The sequence below is a fragment of the Lipomyces chichibuensis genome (assembly GCF_038497645.1).
Source record: "Lipomyces chichibuensis strain CBS 12929 unplaced genomic scaffold V1513scaffold_17, whole genome shotgun sequence".
Taxonomy (NCBI): Eukaryota; Fungi; Ascomycota; class Lipomycetes; order Lipomycetales; family Lipomycetaceae; genus Lipomyces; species Lipomyces chichibuensis.
The window spans coordinates 39208-55438 of NW_027117469.1; the positions used below are offsets into that span (position 1 = coordinate 39208).

The 16231-nt window shown below is 46.3% G+C and overlaps 8 protein-coding genes across 8 annotated transcripts; 4 read left to right on the forward strand and 4 right to left on the reverse strand.

Annotated features, from left to right (window-relative positions):
• Positions 1 to 111: 111 nt before the first annotated feature.
• Positions 112 to 1128, reverse strand: V1513DRAFT_431706 (uncharacterized protein; the record flags this gene model as incomplete). Its single annotated transcript, XM_066896387.1, has 2 exons — positions 112 to 633; positions 733 to 1128. 2 exons carry the CDS (start codon positions 1126 to 1128, stop codon positions 112 to 114), a joined length of 918 nt encoding a protein of 305 aa, XP_066753331.1.
• A 1318-nt stretch (positions 1129 to 2446) lies between these two features.
• Positions 2447 to 5544, reverse strand: V1513DRAFT_445252 (high-temperature-induced dauer-formation protein-domain-containing protein). Its single transcript, XM_066898081.1, has 3 exons — positions 5337 to 5544; positions 4096 to 5235; positions 2447 to 4049 (listed from the first exon to the last, which is right to left on the reverse strand). Exons 1-3 carry the CDS (start codon positions 5430 to 5432, stop codon positions 2616 to 2618), a joined length of 2670 nt encoding a protein of 889 aa, XP_066753332.1. The 5' UTR covers positions 5433 to 5544; the 3' UTR covers positions 2447 to 2615.
• Positions 5545 to 5882: 338 nt separating this feature from the next.
• V1513DRAFT_400228 (PLC-like phosphodiesterase) lies at positions 5883 to 7321 on the forward strand. Its single transcript, XM_066895480.1, has 4 exons — positions 5883 to 6176; positions 6236 to 6315; positions 6377 to 6711; positions 6765 to 7321. Exons 1-4 carry the CDS (start codon positions 6073 to 6075, stop codon positions 7221 to 7223), a joined length of 978 nt encoding a protein of 325 aa, XP_066753333.1. The 5' UTR covers positions 5883 to 6072; the 3' UTR covers positions 7224 to 7321.
• Positions 7082 to 8812, reverse strand: V1513DRAFT_485025 (BAG domain-containing protein; the record flags this gene model as incomplete). Its single annotated transcript, XM_066900460.1, has 4 exons — positions 7082 to 7564; positions 7645 to 8449; positions 8617 to 8649; positions 8767 to 8812. The coding sequence occupies 4 exons, from the start codon at positions 8810 to 8812 to the stop codon at positions 7396 to 7398; spliced, it is 1053 nt and encodes a 350-aa protein (XP_066753334.1). The 3' UTR covers positions 7082 to 7395.
• On the forward strand, positions 8775 to 10880 carry V1513DRAFT_445260 (NUDIX hydrolase domain-like protein). Its single transcript, XM_066898082.1, has 4 exons — positions 8775 to 9250; positions 9351 to 9577; positions 9654 to 10365; positions 10421 to 10880. Exons 1-4 carry the CDS (start codon positions 9184 to 9186, stop codon positions 10603 to 10605), a joined length of 1191 nt encoding a protein of 396 aa, XP_066753335.1. The 5' UTR covers positions 8775 to 9183; the 3' UTR covers positions 10606 to 10880.
• Positions 10881 to 11029: 149 nt separating this feature from the next.
• On the forward strand, positions 11030 to 12421 carry V1513DRAFT_445262 (Ribokinase-like protein). Its single transcript, XM_066898083.1, has 2 exons — positions 11030 to 11486; positions 11542 to 12421. Exons 1-2 carry the CDS (start codon positions 11184 to 11186, stop codon positions 12208 to 12210), a joined length of 972 nt encoding a protein of 323 aa, XP_066753336.1. The 5' UTR covers positions 11030 to 11183; the 3' UTR covers positions 12211 to 12421.
• A 43-nt stretch (positions 12422 to 12464) lies between these two features.
• V1513DRAFT_445266 (Spt20 family-domain-containing protein) lies at positions 12465 to 14404 on the forward strand. Its single transcript, XM_066898084.1, has 5 exons — positions 12465 to 12963; positions 13014 to 13108; positions 13182 to 13217; positions 13269 to 13353; positions 13411 to 14404. The coding sequence occupies exons 1-5, from the start codon at positions 12543 to 12545 to the stop codon at positions 14262 to 14264; spliced, it is 1491 nt and encodes a 496-aa protein (XP_066753337.1). The 5' UTR covers positions 12465 to 12542; the 3' UTR covers positions 14265 to 14404.
• On the reverse strand, positions 14346 to 16136 carry V1513DRAFT_469576 (nucleotide-diphospho-sugar transferase; the record flags this gene model as incomplete). Its single annotated transcript, XM_066900136.1, has 6 exons — positions 14346 to 14756; positions 14811 to 15019; positions 15073 to 15500; positions 15550 to 15697; positions 15769 to 15929; positions 15989 to 16136. The coding sequence occupies 6 exons, from the start codon at positions 16134 to 16136 to the stop codon at positions 14432 to 14434; spliced, it is 1419 nt and encodes a 472-aa protein (XP_066753338.1). The 3' UTR covers positions 14346 to 14431.
• Between the last annotated feature and the right edge of the window lie 95 nt (positions 16137 to 16231).

Consider the following 16231-nt stretch of genomic DNA (forward strand, 5'->3'; position numbering starts at 1 on the left):
TAAAAAGCACAATCCGAATAACCCCGCCGCCGTATCTTAATAACACCGTCTATGAACCTTGTAGAAACATTAACTGCACGTAACGAAACACGTGCAAAAAACTCTCTTAAATTAAACAACCTGCTCCGGAGTCAACGGCTTGGCAGTAACAGCAGTCGCAGTTGTGTGCGCAGTATTCGCCGTCGCGACAGTCTCAGAAGGTAACAACGCAGCGTCTTCGTCAGCGTCTACGTCAGAGAGCGATTCGCCCGAATCGCTCTTCAAGTCCTCGACTTCGACATTCAATTCCTTCGCCTTGCGATCTTCGAGTCTCTTCTTGCGCCAGTAGTAGATATATTGAGCCAGGATTCCGAAATCGAGAACTGTTTGACACGTACCACCGATCTTGTAATAGTATTCCTGGCCATCAATGTAATAGAAAAGCGTCTTCACAAAGTCGCCCGACACCCAAGCGAACAAAAGGGTGAATCTGAAGCCAGCCAGCGAATGTCGCGTGTAATTGAGAATCAGTTGCGGTAGCGGCAAAATGGCCTCCAAAGCCACAGCCAGACGGGCAATGATCGCAAACCAAGTGTCGAATGGCCTTAAACATAATTCAAATATGCCTATCACGGCCATAAAGATGGCAATGCACTAAAATCTATGTAAGCAAGTGTACTCGTGGAGTGTTTCGCTAGGGGCAATCACGTGACACGATAACGGTCACAAGTTTCACACAGAAATACAACATACAAGATAGAATTTCCAATCGCTCTTCCATTGCCAGAAATATATCGGCCTCTTAAACGGAATGAAGACATCTTCCATAGACTTTGATCGGCGCCAGACAGCGGGCATGTACATGAGTGCCATCTTCAGATAGATAAGCTGAACAACGAGCATAGAAACGGACTGCAGAAAGATTGGAAGCTCCAGAGGCCGTCCTAGCCAGTAATAGATTCTGAGTGTCGACACAGCTATTAGAAGGCCGGATGTGTCAAGAGCGAATCCCTCAGAGGACTTCCGCCGCCACACATAGAACATTTGATCGGCATAGGAAGTGACGGGAGACACTGCTAGGAAAGCCGCTATGATGTAGTTGAGCGGGATCCCGAGAATCTTGACATCGGCAGTTGCAGACGAAGACATGACTGCCTGTTGTGGAGGTGATAGTGATGTAAAAAGGTAGAGGATATTTATGATAGGTTTGATGGGATAAGATAAAAAGGGAGCGAGAGTGGTTTGTTTTGTATCACTCGATAGTAAGTTTTTGTGTCAGCACTTGCAGCCAGTGCGGCAGTCTTCAAAGTTCAGTGGCGGGATGCCAACTACTCATCTTGGAACAGAAACCCCTGCGCTTATGCACTTATGTCCCTCCGACCCTTCCGCGCCGCACTTTCCCGTAGCCTCGGCTCTCTCTGCACTTCTCCCTTGTTCCCTATCTTCAATGTTGTCGACCGAGACTAAGGACGGCTGGCAACTACTAGCTTTCGATTAGGCGAGCACGAACAGGAAATGTGGGAGTCGAAGTCGAGTCAAGAGTCGAGCAACTTTCTACCGGACAATGTCACACGAGTGCTGTGATGTGACGTCATGAGTTGGTCAGCCGCTTAGTGCCGAGGAAACGCTGCGTTGCAGTCGTCACCATACTTAATTGCCACTGACCTTCAGCAATTCTCGAAGTCATTGGACCAGCTTTCGCCTATGCTTAGACCGCATCGTGATGTCATTAGTTATTAAACGCTCTATATACTGTTTCTGCTTTCGACAGTGGTTGGTTTCATGGAATTTTGAGTATCTTCCGCCACGGACCCTAACCTCATATCCGGTGAAGCTCTCGGCATTGCCGATCACAATCTTCTATGGAACTTAATCATGTTATCTGTCATGTTACATCTTGGCCGTTAGAACGTTACAAATCTCGCTACAGTCCATCATCCATCTGTCTCAAATATTGACAGATGACTGACAGGCCAACTCGTGCTCCATTTGGGTTACGTGATGTAAAATTCGAATCCTTAAAAGTAATGCAATGGAAGCCCAAGCAAAAATGCCAATCTCGGAAATAGTGCTTCCCCCAGATATCAGGCTCAGATTACATCTCATTCCTGTGCTCGCCTGTTGAGCAGCGTATGACACGAGGAAGATCCACGATTTAGGTATTAAACTGATCAGCAAAAACAACGTGCACAATTTTGACATTGCTCACGTGTTAACAGAAATTAAGATAAGCAACTCAATAGAGCATACCCTAACCCAATGGGACACCACGAAAGTTGATTGATTAAAAATTGACTCGCGAGGTACATTCATCTGCGAGCCCCCTGATATTTTTAACATCAGACTAGGACATGCGACTGTAGTTGATAATTAATTTAATTACTGTATTCCGGTGATCGAATGATTAGGTAAAACCTGAAAGCCCCAGTAATAATTGGAGTTGCATTTTCGCGAGCAAAAGTCGAGAGAAATATATTTTGTGGCTTATCGCACATCCGCGTGACAGTGGTGAGACTTGGAATGACGAAACGCGTCATTAACACAATTAGATATTTAATGTTTGGCATTAGATTTCAAGGCACATCGTACCATATATTCATAATTTACAATTGCAGGTGCATATTACTGTACGCAAATTACGGAGACTGCTGCGTCTGATTCGGACCGCCCCCCAATCTGTCCAACGCCGACTTTGCCACCGCATCAACAGCACCTCTAGGCCGCAGCAAACTCGGTCCTGCAGCTTTAGTCTCCTGCACTCTAAATAGTACGACCTTCGTACCGCGCCAAACGCCCATCGCACTAACCCCGCCATTTACCGCCCCGCCTCCCACACCAGTCACAGACGCAAGGCCTGATGTCGTCTCGCTGCCGACAACTTCATGCATAATAAAGATCGCACTCCATAAGACCGAGTAGTACCACCCTTTTGCAGCGATTGTCCATTCAAACGCGATCGGCTCATGGAATTCTCGCGCGTACGACTCCGGTAGCACTGCTTCGTCGTCTAAATGTCTCAATGCGGCCATAATCTCGGCGTCCCGCACCGGAGATTGATTTCGGGCTCGTCGGGTAGGCGACGTACTTCCGCTCGAAGACGCAGAACGTAATGGCGGCACCATATTTAATCGCGGTATATGCGTAGGTAGGACGTCTAATAGATGTAATATGATATTTAAATGAACCTTCGAATGCCACGACTCGAACCATGGCTGCGTCGGCTTGAACGGCTCTCCGTCCTCCGAAGATTGTCGTATTATCGATGTCGACGATCCCTTGGATCCGTCACTCTCGGCAGATGCCTTGCCTTTACCTTTACCTGTGTTTCCGCCATAATCCGGCAAACCATCTGCACCTGACGGGATATCCGCAGCTTCATCGGCGTTAAACATTATAACCACGTCGTCCTTGCGATCCGTGGCTCCCGCTACACCAGCTGTCCGTCGCTGAAGTCGTACATCCTCTAAACACCGCTCAAAAGTCAAATCTCTGAACGCTTCAAATAGTCTTCGTGCTCTCATAGTCGTATACAGAAGATTCGCATTCGCTTGGTGGTTATTATTAGAAATCATTCCGTTCATCGCAAGTAACAGTTTGTCCGCTAACACGTGGTTGCTTTCATTGGCAACAACAAATGATGGAGTCGTGAGTGATGAGAAAAGGTGGATTAAGCGGGTACACGTAAGCCGCCCGATATTCACAATGTGAGGGGATAGGTTTATTTGAATATCGAGAAGTGAAGGGTAAAGCGCTGACAATCGCCCTTTGCTGGTTGTAATTAGACTGTAGATAGACAGCAAGAGATAGTCTGCATATGTTCCACCACTAGCTGCGGACGACGAATCCCATCCAGAAATTCGCATCGATGATGGTAAGGCATGATGTGAATCAAACGACTTATTGAGACGGACACAGAATACAGAGTCGCAAGAAATCGTTTGCAGGACATATGCACAAAGTCTGACCAACCCAACGCGCGATACATCGAGGCGAAATGTGTGTGCGTAGTAAAGAAATAGAACCACAAAATCATGGATTCTGTCCGACGAAATTACATAGTTTCGAAACCGCTGTCTCATTAGCATTTGTCAACTATTCTAATTCTTGTGAACTTACACTATTGTGTCTTATCAATTCCCAAAACAGCATAACCAACTCTGGAGCCCATTCTACCTGCTTCTGGCTACCCGGCAGATACGATGCGCCGGCTTGCATAGGTTGATTCAGTAATCTCGACATTCCGTCCGCAAGGAATTGCAGATCCTGAATTCTGTGTAGGCGTGCCAAATAAAATCTGTACCAATTCTTTTGGTGTTTGCGTGCGGTGCCGTCAGGCTCTTCGGAAATGTGGATCCCGAGCGCCGCTAGGTTTTCGTCTTCTGGAACAGAGTATGTCGCTAGAACTATCAGCAGCTGTAGGGCATAGGTGACAAGCAACTGCCGCGGATCAGAGAAAACAACATGGTTATATGGCAGCCTCCAGCCAGGGTTATATTTCATAGTTGTGTTCAGCAACGAACATAGCATCCCCAAAACCACACGTTTATCGGGGTTGCACACCAGATAACTCGTGAACCTGACACCTTGGATTGGCAAGGCGTATGCTGGATAGTACATTGCTTGTGAAACAAGTGCTAACATAGTTTTGAGTGTCTCAATCTTGTTAGATTCGAATTGATTTGTCGTGCCAATTGGTGTAGTACTTCCAATGCCTGTTTCCCAGATGAGATATGCAACGGTAGTCGGCAGACCCTGGGCTAAAGGAATCGCAAAACCAGGCAGGAACAGAAAGTCGGTAAGTGTGTCGATAAGTGCCGCACCTAGCGGCCGATCATCTGCATCATCGCCTTCTTCCGTTCCAGGTATCGACTCCTCCCCACCACCCGAATCTGCACCCCAGAACAGGTCATGCTGCCAGTCTGCCAATTCCGGTTTCTCGTAAATAAACGGCATTACGCGAGTTATAATCCGCATGCAGTTTAATGTTTCCCTGGTAGCACGTGCAGCTGACAGTGGTTGCTCTCCACGGTCGTCTGCACTTTCTGTCGATCTCGAACTATGGTCAGCACCTGGTTGCCACGATTGCTGGGTCGGCACATAATGTATCTGAGAATGGCGAAGGAGATAGACAAGCCGCGATATCACACTGACCAGTAAATGTTCGAGATTCACCAAGGCAGCATCTCGGGTGCGACGTACATCAGATGAAGAGAAAAGAGCAAATATATCATCTGCCGATTCTGGGACCTCCCAGAACTTTACAACCAAACGTTAGCGTATGCTATAACAATCCAGTCGCTCAATAGACACCGATGCAAATCTGTTGCAGTATATGAAGCAACCAAATCCATAATTACCTGAGCCCAAAAGGGGTCTGTCGGTGGAATATTCGGCTCCTCGAATAACCGAAATACGGACTGCTTGAACGACAACTTCGAACTGGACGCGCCCATTTCTTCTCCTCTCCAGATGTTAACCAATCTAAACTGATTGATAAGCTGGATATCTAACTATCAGACTCGAAATGCCACTCTCGCAGGTACTATTCTTTTTGACAGTAATTACTATCCACTATTAGCCAAGTCACAAAACCCTGATTGATGACGACAACACTGTCGTCGAGTGATGTGACTCGCTTGTGACCACTGAGTGAAATCTGTGAGGCGCGATCACACCACTGTGGGAGTGGGGACCCGCGTTGTTGTTGGTCGAGGCTGATTTGCGTCCTTAGGCTGCAGCCGCGTTAAAGTTTTATTTAAGTCGCAAAACAACGAAGAAACTTAAAAAGATGTGTCTACATATGCGGCTTCTCATGTCTGTAAACGTTAACTAACCCTCTATATAGCAGGCACGTGCTTGACCATCGTTGATTTGAGTCAGCAATGATGTGCAGATGGTTTTGATGACCATAGTAAGATGCGGAATATCACATATGGCCAGAGTCTATAATATCACTCTGTTTGCTTGACGACGAGACTCAAATCGAAGTGATTTAAACAGAGTAGACGGCATCCGCATGGACTAAAGATCACTGACGGTCGCCAGACTCGGTTTAGTGAGGCTTCTCTGCCACATTGGACGGAACATATATTCATGGAAACGGAAAGAGATATTGAGCAACATCGGTTTTCTGCGAAGCCAAAGGCTGCGGCTGACGGCACAAGAAAGCTGGTCCCATTGTCTGTAGGACACAGAGGGTATGTAGAAGACTATGCGTTACCGAGAATGCAGACTAACAAAGTCACGCTTGTAATAGATATTCAGCAAAGTATGCGGAGAATACACTGTCTGCACTACAAGCTGCAATAGAGGACGGTGCAGACGCAATTGAGACAGGTGCATGCCAATTCAATACACCATATCCGGGACGAGAATAATGCATTAACATATGATATAGATGTGCACATGTCTTCGGACGGTTTCGTAGTCATATCGCACGACCCTTCGACTAAACGTGTCTTTGGCAGCAATGGAGGTCCTATCAAGAAGCGGCCTTATATTGGAGATCTTGACAAGCTGCTTACAGTACGTCCACCCAATGAAAAGATGCCGCTGCTCCGAGAGGTATTGGAATTGTTTGTGTCGAATGCGAACTTTGACGACAAGTGGCTGGTAATCGACGTTAAGGCAGATAATGAGGTCGACATTATTGAGGGTATCGCCATGGCTATGAAGGAGATCAAAGACGACTTCATATTCTGGAACAGTCGAATTGTGCTGGGAATTTGGATGGTATGTATTGCGAGTTTATTGCACATCATGCTCTTGTTACTCACGTAGAGTAGGTCAAATTTCTTCCCTACTGTGAAAAATACCTTCCTCAGACACCCATGATGCATATCGGCGCGAACATATGGTATGCCCGTAAATTCCTTGAGGCACCAACACTGGTCGGGTTCAGTATTCTACTTGCGTCCTTATACTCGACCGATGGATACGCGCTTATACGTGAATCGCGGGCTGCAGGCAAAGCGATTTATGTGTGGACAGTCAATCCAGATGAAGCCATGCGAATGTGCTTGGCGCTGCAAGTGGATGCCGTTTTGACAGATAATCCAGTACGATTTGACGAATTGCGAAAAGAATATCTGAAAAGAGAAGCAGATGGAAAAGACCAGGAGACGGAAATTGATCCTGAAAGTGCAGTCGAAAAGGTGTTGACACTCGGTACTAAAACTAGATTATATGCATTCGGACTGCTAGTGAGGACCATCAGTCCGATACTTAGAATCATGTATGAGTAAGCCATCGGTCCTGTATATACACAATGAATCAAGCAGTATTCTGTCTAATACAACTAATATTACCAAATTGCCAGAGGCAAGAGAGACATGTATAATGCACAATGTAACTGATAATTGCATTCTAACTCGGGCACCAACTGAAATTACACTTTAAACAAGAACGCCTCATAAATTAACAAGAACTAAGTGATGTTTCTGATGTATCCGCAGTGCTCATGGCTGCGTCGACTCGTGCTTGATATTCGTGCAACTTGTTGACCGCTTCCTTACGTCGTCTGCGGGCTTCCGGATTTTCGTGAGTGTCAATCTCGTCAAGAGCGAACAGTCGCTGCAAAATTAATCTTGAAAATGCAGTCAGTAACGAGGACAAGTAATAGGCCAAGTATATAAAGCAACTACGCAAAACCTCCGGGAAACATACTCAGAGAGAATGCGATGCTCATCCGACTTATCAGACGCATCCGCAGGTGGGGAAGTTACAAACTGATCTATCTTAGGCACCAGCTCTGCAGCTGCAGCATTCAACACATTATCTATCCGCTCTAAAGGATCTGTTGGCACCGCCGCTTTCTTGGCCTGCTGCCGCGGAGCGCCAACCGCTTCGTTTGCCTTCCGGTGCTTCGAAACTATGGCAAGCATGCGCGCTCCAGAGGCAATCTTCAAATTCACTAGCTTTTCTTTGTCATGTAAAAGCTTTTTTCCGCCAAAAACCAGGGTGATGTCGTCTTTGCCATGTCCGAGAAATCGAGCCGCAGTGGCACGGACATCACCAACCGTAGCATGGCCTTTTGCAATATCTCCTGGGCTGGAAAAATCAACTCGAAGAAACTGTTTACCATGTTTGACTAATATATGATCCGGCTTCGAGTCGTCCGCATAGTGATCTGACGTGGAGTAATCGCTGTTATGCTTTTGAGGCTGGGCCTGCTCAGCTGCAGCATATCCAAAGAATCGTCGCATAATGAGACTACCGATAACAAGTCCGGATACTGCCACAACTGCTGCGTATGAAAGGCCTCTAGGAGAGGAATTCTGCGCGAGGGAGCGTGTAATATCCACGCGGAGTCGCGTAAAGTCCGAGGCGCACCTGTGCAGAAACTGAGCAGGGGGGCCAGTAGTCAGCGCTGTTGCAAGGCGGTCCACTGTTCCTTGGAGTGAGCTAATGACTGCGGCTGATTTTCCCGAAATATTCGGCGGTGTCGCAGTATCAGAAGATACCGTGGCCGCTGTTGAGGACGACAACGTCGTAGTGAACACCGAGGGACGTCAGTTAGGTTGACGTCGGAGTATGAGTAAGATGGCGTAGACAGGATGAGTACACAAGAGCGATCGTGACTAAATTATACTCAGCAGATATCTTTTGTCTACTATGACAGTATACTCCTCGAAATACCCGGATGCCTAGTTGCGGACCTCAAATCCTGGTCTGTCAATAATAGGTTAAGAACCAACGGTTGGCATATTGTGCCGACAATTGACAGTCGGCGAAAGTATAATTGCGGTGGCTGCGATGGCTACCAATAGTCTCATATCGCTTGCTTACTTTGCCCTCTGTTGTTGGCAGATACCTTCTGAGCCGCACAGGGCATTGTTTGAAAAGAAAAATTAGGGTATTATGTCATTTAGTAGCGAGTAGGGCTATTGCGGATGCACTTCGTCGATAAGGTTGTTCCGGGCGACATCTGTTCGGCGCTAATAAGCGCATCATCCTGCAAACGAGCAATCTGCCACTTATCAACAGCATCCCAGTGAAAAAGACCGGAGATCTCAGCTGATATTTAAACAATCCCTTATTGGTATTGCATTGTTTCCTATCAAGGCGATTGAACGCAGTAATTGCTCGTATTGAAAGAGCTGGTTTCGCTACTCTTGGGTTTGAGCTGCTGACTGAGGCAAGTCATTATATACCCCACATTTAAGGGCCCAACTCCGTTTGTATTCCGTCAGATGGTCATTCGCCATGACTAATTCTCTAGTTACTCCTCTTACAAAGAGGTACGGAGAGTCCGTCGATGCTTACTTCTCCGGTATGCAGTTTCTATTTTATTGATTTGAGTATCGTCCTTAACGGGCCAACAAGTCAACAGCATTCATAAGCAACAATACTAACGGCCGTGACTTCTGCAGGAAGTCCACTCAATCGAGTGTCATTCTTGCGTGAAAATTATGCCTTTCTATCAGATGCTCTTACCAACCCTACTACGCGGTTTCTACCGATGCGGAGTCTGGAACCGTCAATCTTCCCGGATACAGGTCTCCTGAACACTTTGGTGTATGATGACATTAAAGAGGCGATTGGAAACCCATTTGAAAAGCTGGAGCCAGAGACCATCGCCGAGTGGGATTCTTCTAAGGTATTTTTGCCTGGCATTTTCATAGTCATGGTGCATTGTTTGTAAGGGGCCAAAACTGATCGCACGAGCCTTGTAGGAGGATCCTATTCTAATTTTTTTGGGTATCGATGAATCAAAAACTGGTGGTGTGACCTATGAGAAATACAGTGGTCAAGCCTACTTCGCTTTGGATGTTACTGTTCCTGCCGATCCAACGACACCGAACGCTACGAAGCTTGCCGACATACAGAACAAGGTTGAGGCGTCCGGAGCGCCGTTCACCACCGTACGCACACAGTACGTCCTCAATTACTCTGAAGCTGCTATTTACGCTCAAGCGCGATCTTATATGGACTGGAATCGTAGAAACCCGTTCTGTGCTGGTTGTGGAGCTCGGACAATGTCGGTGAATGGTGGTGCAAAACGAGTTTGCCCTCCGACTAATCGTGGCGTCGCGAAAGGACCCTGTCCGTCGCGTGGCGTTGTCACTAATATTTCTTTCCCGCGCTCAGACCCTACTATTATTGTTGCTGTTGTTAACGCTGCTGGCGATCTGTTGTTACTTGGTCGAAACAAGCGTTTTCCTGCTAGCTTTTATTCGTGCTTGGCTGGATTCTGCGAGCCTGGTGAGAGCATTGAAGAATCTGTGCGAAGAGAGGTGTGGGAAGAAAGTGGTGTTAAGCTTGGAAAAGTTGCCATTTATGCGAGTCAGCCATGGCCATATCCTGCCAGTTTGATGATTGGAGCGATAGCGGAAGCACTACCGGACGGAGAAGCTATTCATTTGGAGCACGATCCTGAGTTGGGAGGTAAGCGGGTCCATGATGTGCGTGCACTACGCAGATTGCTAAATGCCTTATTCAGATGCTCAATGGTTCCCTTTCACTATCGTTAGGGACGCGTTGACAGCTGCAGAGCGGAAGGTCAATGTTCTCGATATTTCTGGAGAGCCGACGGAAGCACCGATTAGAGTTCCACCAAGTAAGGCAATTGCACACATTCTTATGCGTGCAGTCGTTTTTGAAAATGCTCATTTGCCTAAAATTTGAGTGACGCGATATGGATTAAGTTGCATATTAAGAAGGAAGAATGACGTCGGATTTAGAGCGATGTTGAATGTTCAGTGCTCGTCAGGTCGGGCGGTTACGGTGGTGTAGGTTATGCTCCATTTAGATTACGTCGTGCATATACGCGTTATTCCTAGAATATGACTTGAATAGTTTGCATTTTTGGGTTTTATGTACGTCACGAATAGAATGTTTGCAATACCTCAGCGGCAGTTATGCGACTGTAGATAAATCAGTAGTTGTTCTTCCGGGGAAGGGTAATTAGATTTGGTGTTCACTACACACCATGGCCATATATCATCGATGTGGATATTGAGACTGTTTAACGCTGGATGCCCCGAATGGAGATGGCTTAAGCGTCTAATAATGCAGTTGAACCTCATACCTACCCTAACCCAGAGATTCCCCTTTCGACATTTCAACCCCGATAGCCCTTGTTACATGGTTTCGACAAGACATGTACATCATATAAATCTGGAAACAGCTAGATAGCAATTGTGAGTCTCAGCTACAGGGCCGTGTTGTGAGTGAAAATCGTTGTCAGATATCCGGCGAACAGTATGCCTCACGTTACCATATTCGGATCACTCAACTATGATCTCGTTGTCTGCACACACAGGATACCCCGAGCAGGAGAGACAATACACTGCGACTCGTTCGCAACGCATTGTGGCGGTAAGGGCGCGAATCAGGCGCTCGCCGTCCGGAAACTGAGTAGCCCAAAAACTGTCGGCGTGCGAATGGTGGGCCGTGTTGGCCAGGATGCATTTGGACAGCAACTGAAGACTGGATTGGCTAATGCAGGCACGGATGTTTCGCTGATCGAAGAAATACCTGGAGAATCCGGTGTTGCTGTCATCTTGGTGAGTTGGATCTGGGTAAGTATTGCAGGGCAATCGGCTGCTAACAGAGATTTAGTTAGAGTTAAACGGCGAGAATCGTATTCTTGTCCATCCTGGTGCCAACGGGACATATAAGCCTGAAGATGTTACTCTCGACTGGTTCAAGGTCGATGGCCAGGGGCTTACCGACTATCTTGTTATTCAGAATGAGCTGCCCTTACCAGTTGTTCTTCGTGCCATTGAAGTTGCGTATGATAACGGCATTAAGATAGTATACAATCCGTCGCCGATGGAGCAAGGGATATTGACTTCAGAGATAATTTCCAAGATTTCATATCTTGTGGTAAATGAGTCGGAGTTGGTAGCCTTAGTACAAGACGACTTTTTTGAAACAGACTGGTCGGACTACGATGCCCTAACTGGACTTGTCAAAGAGGTTCATTTGAAGTATGACTTTAAGGGTACAGTGGTAACTACATTTGGTGGATACGGAACCGTCTATTCTATTTGCGGTTCGGACCCAGTATTCGTGAAACCGTTTATGGCGAAGAAGGTGGTCGATACCACTGGCGCTGGAGATAGTTTCCTCGGCGCCTTCGTAGGGGCACTGGCGGCTAATAAATCCGTCCCTGAAGCCATAAAATGGGGAGCAGCAGCAGGATGTTTGGCAGTTGAGAGAGAAGGAGCTGCAGACAGTATACCAATGCTAGAAGAGGCTACAGCGTTAGTCGAAAATAAACAGTAGTTTTTCAATGGGCATTTTAGTGGCGCGAAAATAGACTACTATAATGTTGCAATGTCTTGGAGTATTCAAGAAGTTTGCTGTATTGTAATTTTAAGTCCAAAAAGTCGCTGTATTTTGTATATAACTAAATAAGATAAGACGCATATAGTAATCCTGAACAGTTGGATTTAGGGCTAATAGTGAAAGCGTGAATTGGTGCCATAAGTGCTTCCTAACTGTGCCATTTTTGGGTTTTCGTTCTTGGGACCTGCGGGAGCTCTGAACACTGAGATCATCACGACGGTTCGGTAAGCCAGACTATCCAGCCGCCCTTCCCTTCCCGACGCAACTCAATGGTCTCCACGGTCTCTAAGACACGTCCTCCGGGGCTTAACAATACTCAGCGACCTGCTAATGCTTCAGCTACTAAGACTAAACCGACAGGCGCGAACGCGAGCGCGGCAAAGACGGCGAAGTCGCCGTCAGGGCCCAATCCGATCGCGCAGACTCCTACCACTAACGTCAAGAAAATAAAGCTCACGCAGAAAAATAGTCTCATGGCTAATGGGACGAGTAGTCCGACGACTAATCTAGCTATGCGAAAACCTGGATCAACTAGCGTGACCGCGAAGAATCAATTGAATCACAGTTCAACAGCATCTGCAATATCAGCGAATGCAAATTCAAACGCTATTGTGAGAAATCACATAATCGATGATGAAGCATTTTACAAGGCCGGAGGGAAGCGACCGACGCTGGCCGAGTACAAGTTTGGTGAGTGCTGGATACTCAATAGTCCAAATGGGATCCTAACGTATTGTTAGCTGAAACTAGCGAGGAGATTCTCCAAAAGTACAAAGGTTTCCCGCCAAGCATAGAATTTCACATGCACCCTACTCATTATCGATTTGGCAATCAGGTATATAAGATTTTCTGATGTGATGGGTTGAGTTGCGCTTGTCGTTGGACAATATTGATGTGATATCAATCAGGATGCGATCATCCCAAAGAACAGTCCGCTGATAAAGGTACGATTAGTTCGACTTTTATGTTTCGTTTGAATACTAAAATATTAGTAGAACTTTTTGGAGCTTGTGGAACTAGAGCAAATCCCTCCAGCCGCCGTGGAAGTCTTCAAAGAGGCTGGCGTGCAATACTATGAAGGTATTGTTTAAGACGTGGGTGGGGAACTATTTTGCTTTCAACTAACACGCGATTTAGGATGCATAATATTACAAATTTATGACCACAGAGGAAATGTACCAGCACCTTCTTCCACACAATCAGAATCGAGCCAGAGTCAGATAGGTGCGGCTAATTCAGCGACCTCAGCAACAAAAGACCAGGGTCCACAGAAGTCGGCAGCTCAAGGTAAGCTGAGCGCCGCAGCTGCTAAGGTGGCAGTCAATTCACAGAATACCACAAACAAGAAACCAACTGCAAAGCAAGGTGCTGCGACGGCGGCTGAAAAAAGAGTAGCTGGATCGATACCTGCAAGTACAGGATCCACACAGTCGGCAATGACGGCAACACCGACCACAACGACAACGACGACAACAATAAGTACTCCACAGGCTACAATAGAACCTAAGACATATAGAACTCTCTTACGACCTACCCCTCTTACAATATGGTATGATATCAATGCTGGACTGGATGGCGCGAATAATCGATTTTCAGATTCTTGGGCACTGGAGCTTGAGTCGAAGATTTTAGCCACAACGGTCCCTCGTTTAGATTTATCGGTCCCGGACGAATCAGTTTTCTTGCCACAGATTCCTCCTATGCTACAGCCACAGCCGTCTCTTGGCACCATGCCAGATAAGTATGGTGGACTTCATGCACCGAACCCACCAACTAATGCGAAACGGAAGAGGCCGTTGCATGAAGATCTACCACATCAAGGTACAGAGTACGAGGAGATGATGCTGATTATGGATGAAAGACCGCCGCCAGGTACTGGGCAGTTCTTACGCCTTGGTTTTGTCGAACAGTGGAGGAGGAAGCGAGAGCGCGAACGATTGCAAAGGGCGAGCTCTGCGAATACCAGCACTGCCGCAGTCCATAGGAGATAGCAACAAGCATTACAGCGGAGGCTTTACTCAAGTGTGTTAAAAGCTCTAGAAATGTAATTGTAGTTTTAGTATATGCGCATGTATATTATCGGTCAATATTATTTATTCTGTTGTATTATACAATGCCAATTATGGAATGCTTTTATACTCTCATGCTGTTCTCTCAATCAACTTCGGTCAAAAAGATCATCGTCATCAACGTCAATCCCTTCACCTTCACTCTCCACCAGGTCATTCTCGTCGACTTCATCATCATCGTCTTCCTCTTCATCTTCATCTTCATCTTCATCTTCATCACTTCCCTCATTGCCTTCGTCTTCATACTCATCTGAGGTATCAAGAAGCCCTTCGGCGGAGTAGCCGCGTAATATTTCATTCTTGGACTGAGTAGCTTTCCTAACGACATACCGGCCTTCAACAGTGCAGCCAACCAGTCGTGCCTTGTCCTCAATAATAACTCCGTTACCAATTATACAATTATCCAAGTGAACGCTGTTATATTGTCAATATTGCTCTCATTAATCTTTAACGACTTTCAGTACGCACCCGTCGCCAAGAACCACCCCATCCATGACAACGCAGCCAGATAATCTGCATTCACGACCAAAAATGCAGTCTGCTCCTACGATGCTTCGCTTCACGCTGGTCTTTTCTTCCATGACCGTGCCAATTCCGACCAACGAATCGCGACCGATCGCTGCCCCATTAGCTGTCGCCGTGGTCGGAGGAAGAGTATAAGAGGATTGCTTGAGAATCTGGATGGTAACCTCAGTATGCCCTGTACAGAGTAATGTCAAATATTACGTACCAATCGATTTGCCTCCAAGTAAGCAGACACAGATTTGCATCTTATAAAGCTATGTTCCTTTGGAACCACGTATATGCCTACTTTGTCACGATCTGCTGATTTGGCATGACGCCATGAATCCCTAGCAATGTCTCGAACGACAGACGTCCACGGCTTTTTCCACTTGAGAGATTCTCCAACTCCTCCTTTTTCGGAAGTGACTGAAATGCTTGAGGCTGCATCTGCATCACCGAAATCGTAGTCGAGGGCTTTGTGAGAAAACACGTAAATAGATGATTCGAGCAAGGATGTAGATATTGTAGCCTGTGGATACTCCCACAACATGGACATTCGGACATGCAATTGATTATTCGCTTTCGGCCGAGGATATATATCAAGCAGCTGAGGGTGAGGATTCGAAATTGAAGTGTGTATTGTAAGGTCAGGCTCTGGCGAGTATCATCAGTATGAATCCTGTAATTGACATAGATGGCATACTTAATGTCTGCTTGTCCATTGTGTCTAGACTATTTTTATACCATATTCCAGTGCCGATAGTCTTTAAGGGTTGATTTCTATGAATATCAACAACTGTTTGGGGAGGCAGATCAGTTATGAAATCACAAGGCAGTAAAATGAAGTCGAGCTTATGTCAAATAATTAGCAATGGCACTGCCCGAACTGCCCGATCGGCATAATGAACCTTCAGAAACATACCTTGATCTTGTCCTTGAGGGCTTTTACTATTGACCCAGTTTCGCCATCGCGAGCAACAACCTCAACCTTCATTGACTTGCTTGTTTGCATTGAGTTGTATCCGAGTGTAATATACTTGGATATCGGCTGCTCCGCGCCGGAGCTACAAACCACAACGACAGCTGCAAAAAACTGAAGTTAGTATTATTGTACTATATATTCCATAGACCTGCATACATACACGATAACCCTGCTCGCTGACACCACTCCAAAGCGTAATAAAGCATCGGTTTATTAGCGATTGGTAGCAGGGCTTTTGGCAACAATGGCGAAACCAACGGTTCCAGACCTTTACCTGGTCCACATAGTATAATTGCCTGAAATTCCATTTTCGTAGAAATCACAATCCAAAGAAGCTAGCTAGGCGACCTAACATATAATTGTGGTCAGGGTGTAGGGGTTGTTAACTTTAGTTGATCTCAAA

Coding starts and splice junctions, on each gene's coding strand:
- V1513DRAFT_445266 (XM_066898084.1), top strand. CDS start 12,543: ATGGTCTCCACGGTCTCTAAGACACGTCCTCCGGGGCTTAACAATACT. Junction 13,109..13,181: donor ATTATCGATTTGGCAATCAG/GTATATAAGATT, acceptor GATATCAATCAG/GATGCGATCATCCCAAAGAA. Junction 13,354..13,410: donor TGGCGTGCAATACTATGAAG/GTATTGTTTAAG, acceptor CACGCGATTTAG/GATGCATAATATTACAAATT.
- V1513DRAFT_445252 (XM_066898081.1), bottom strand. CDS start 5,432: ATGGGCGCGTCCAGTTCGAAGTTGTCGTTCAAGCAGTCCGTATTTCGG. Junction 5,236..5,336: donor CAGACCCCTTTTGGGCTCAG/GTAATTATGGAT, acceptor TTGGTTGTAAAG/TTCTGGGAGGTCCCAGAATC. Junction 4,050..4,095: donor AATTGATAAGACACAATAGT/GTAAGTTCACAA, acceptor CTAATGAGACAG/CGGTTTCGAAACTATGTAAT.
- V1513DRAFT_400228 (XM_066895480.1), top strand. CDS start 6,073: ATGGAAACGGAAAGAGATATTGAGCAACATCGGTTTTCTGCGAAGCCA. Junction 6,177..6,235: donor TTGTCTGTAGGACACAGAGG/GTATGTAGAAGA, acceptor CGCTTGTAATAG/ATATTCAGCAAAGTATGCGG. Junction 6,316..6,376: donor TGCAGACGCAATTGAGACAG/GTGCATGCCAAT, acceptor CATATGATATAG/ATGTGCACATGTCTTCGGAC.
- V1513DRAFT_445260 (XM_066898082.1), top strand. CDS start 9,184: ATGACTAATTCTCTAGTTACTCCTCTTACAAAGAGGTACGGAGAGTCC. Junction 9,251..9,350: donor CGTCGATGCTTACTTCTCCG/GTATGCAGTTTC, acceptor TGACTTCTGCAG/GAAGTCCACTCAATCGAGTG. Junction 9,578..9,653: donor CCGAGTGGGATTCTTCTAAG/GTATTTTTGCCT, acceptor CGAGCCTTGTAG/GAGGATCCTATTCTAATTTT.
- V1513DRAFT_445262 (XM_066898083.1), top strand. CDS start 11,184: ATGCCTCACGTTACCATATTCGGATCACTCAACTATGATCTCGTTGTC. Junction 11,487..11,541: donor CCGGTGTTGCTGTCATCTTG/GTGAGTTGGATC, acceptor ACAGAGATTTAG/TTAGAGTTAAACGGCGAGAA.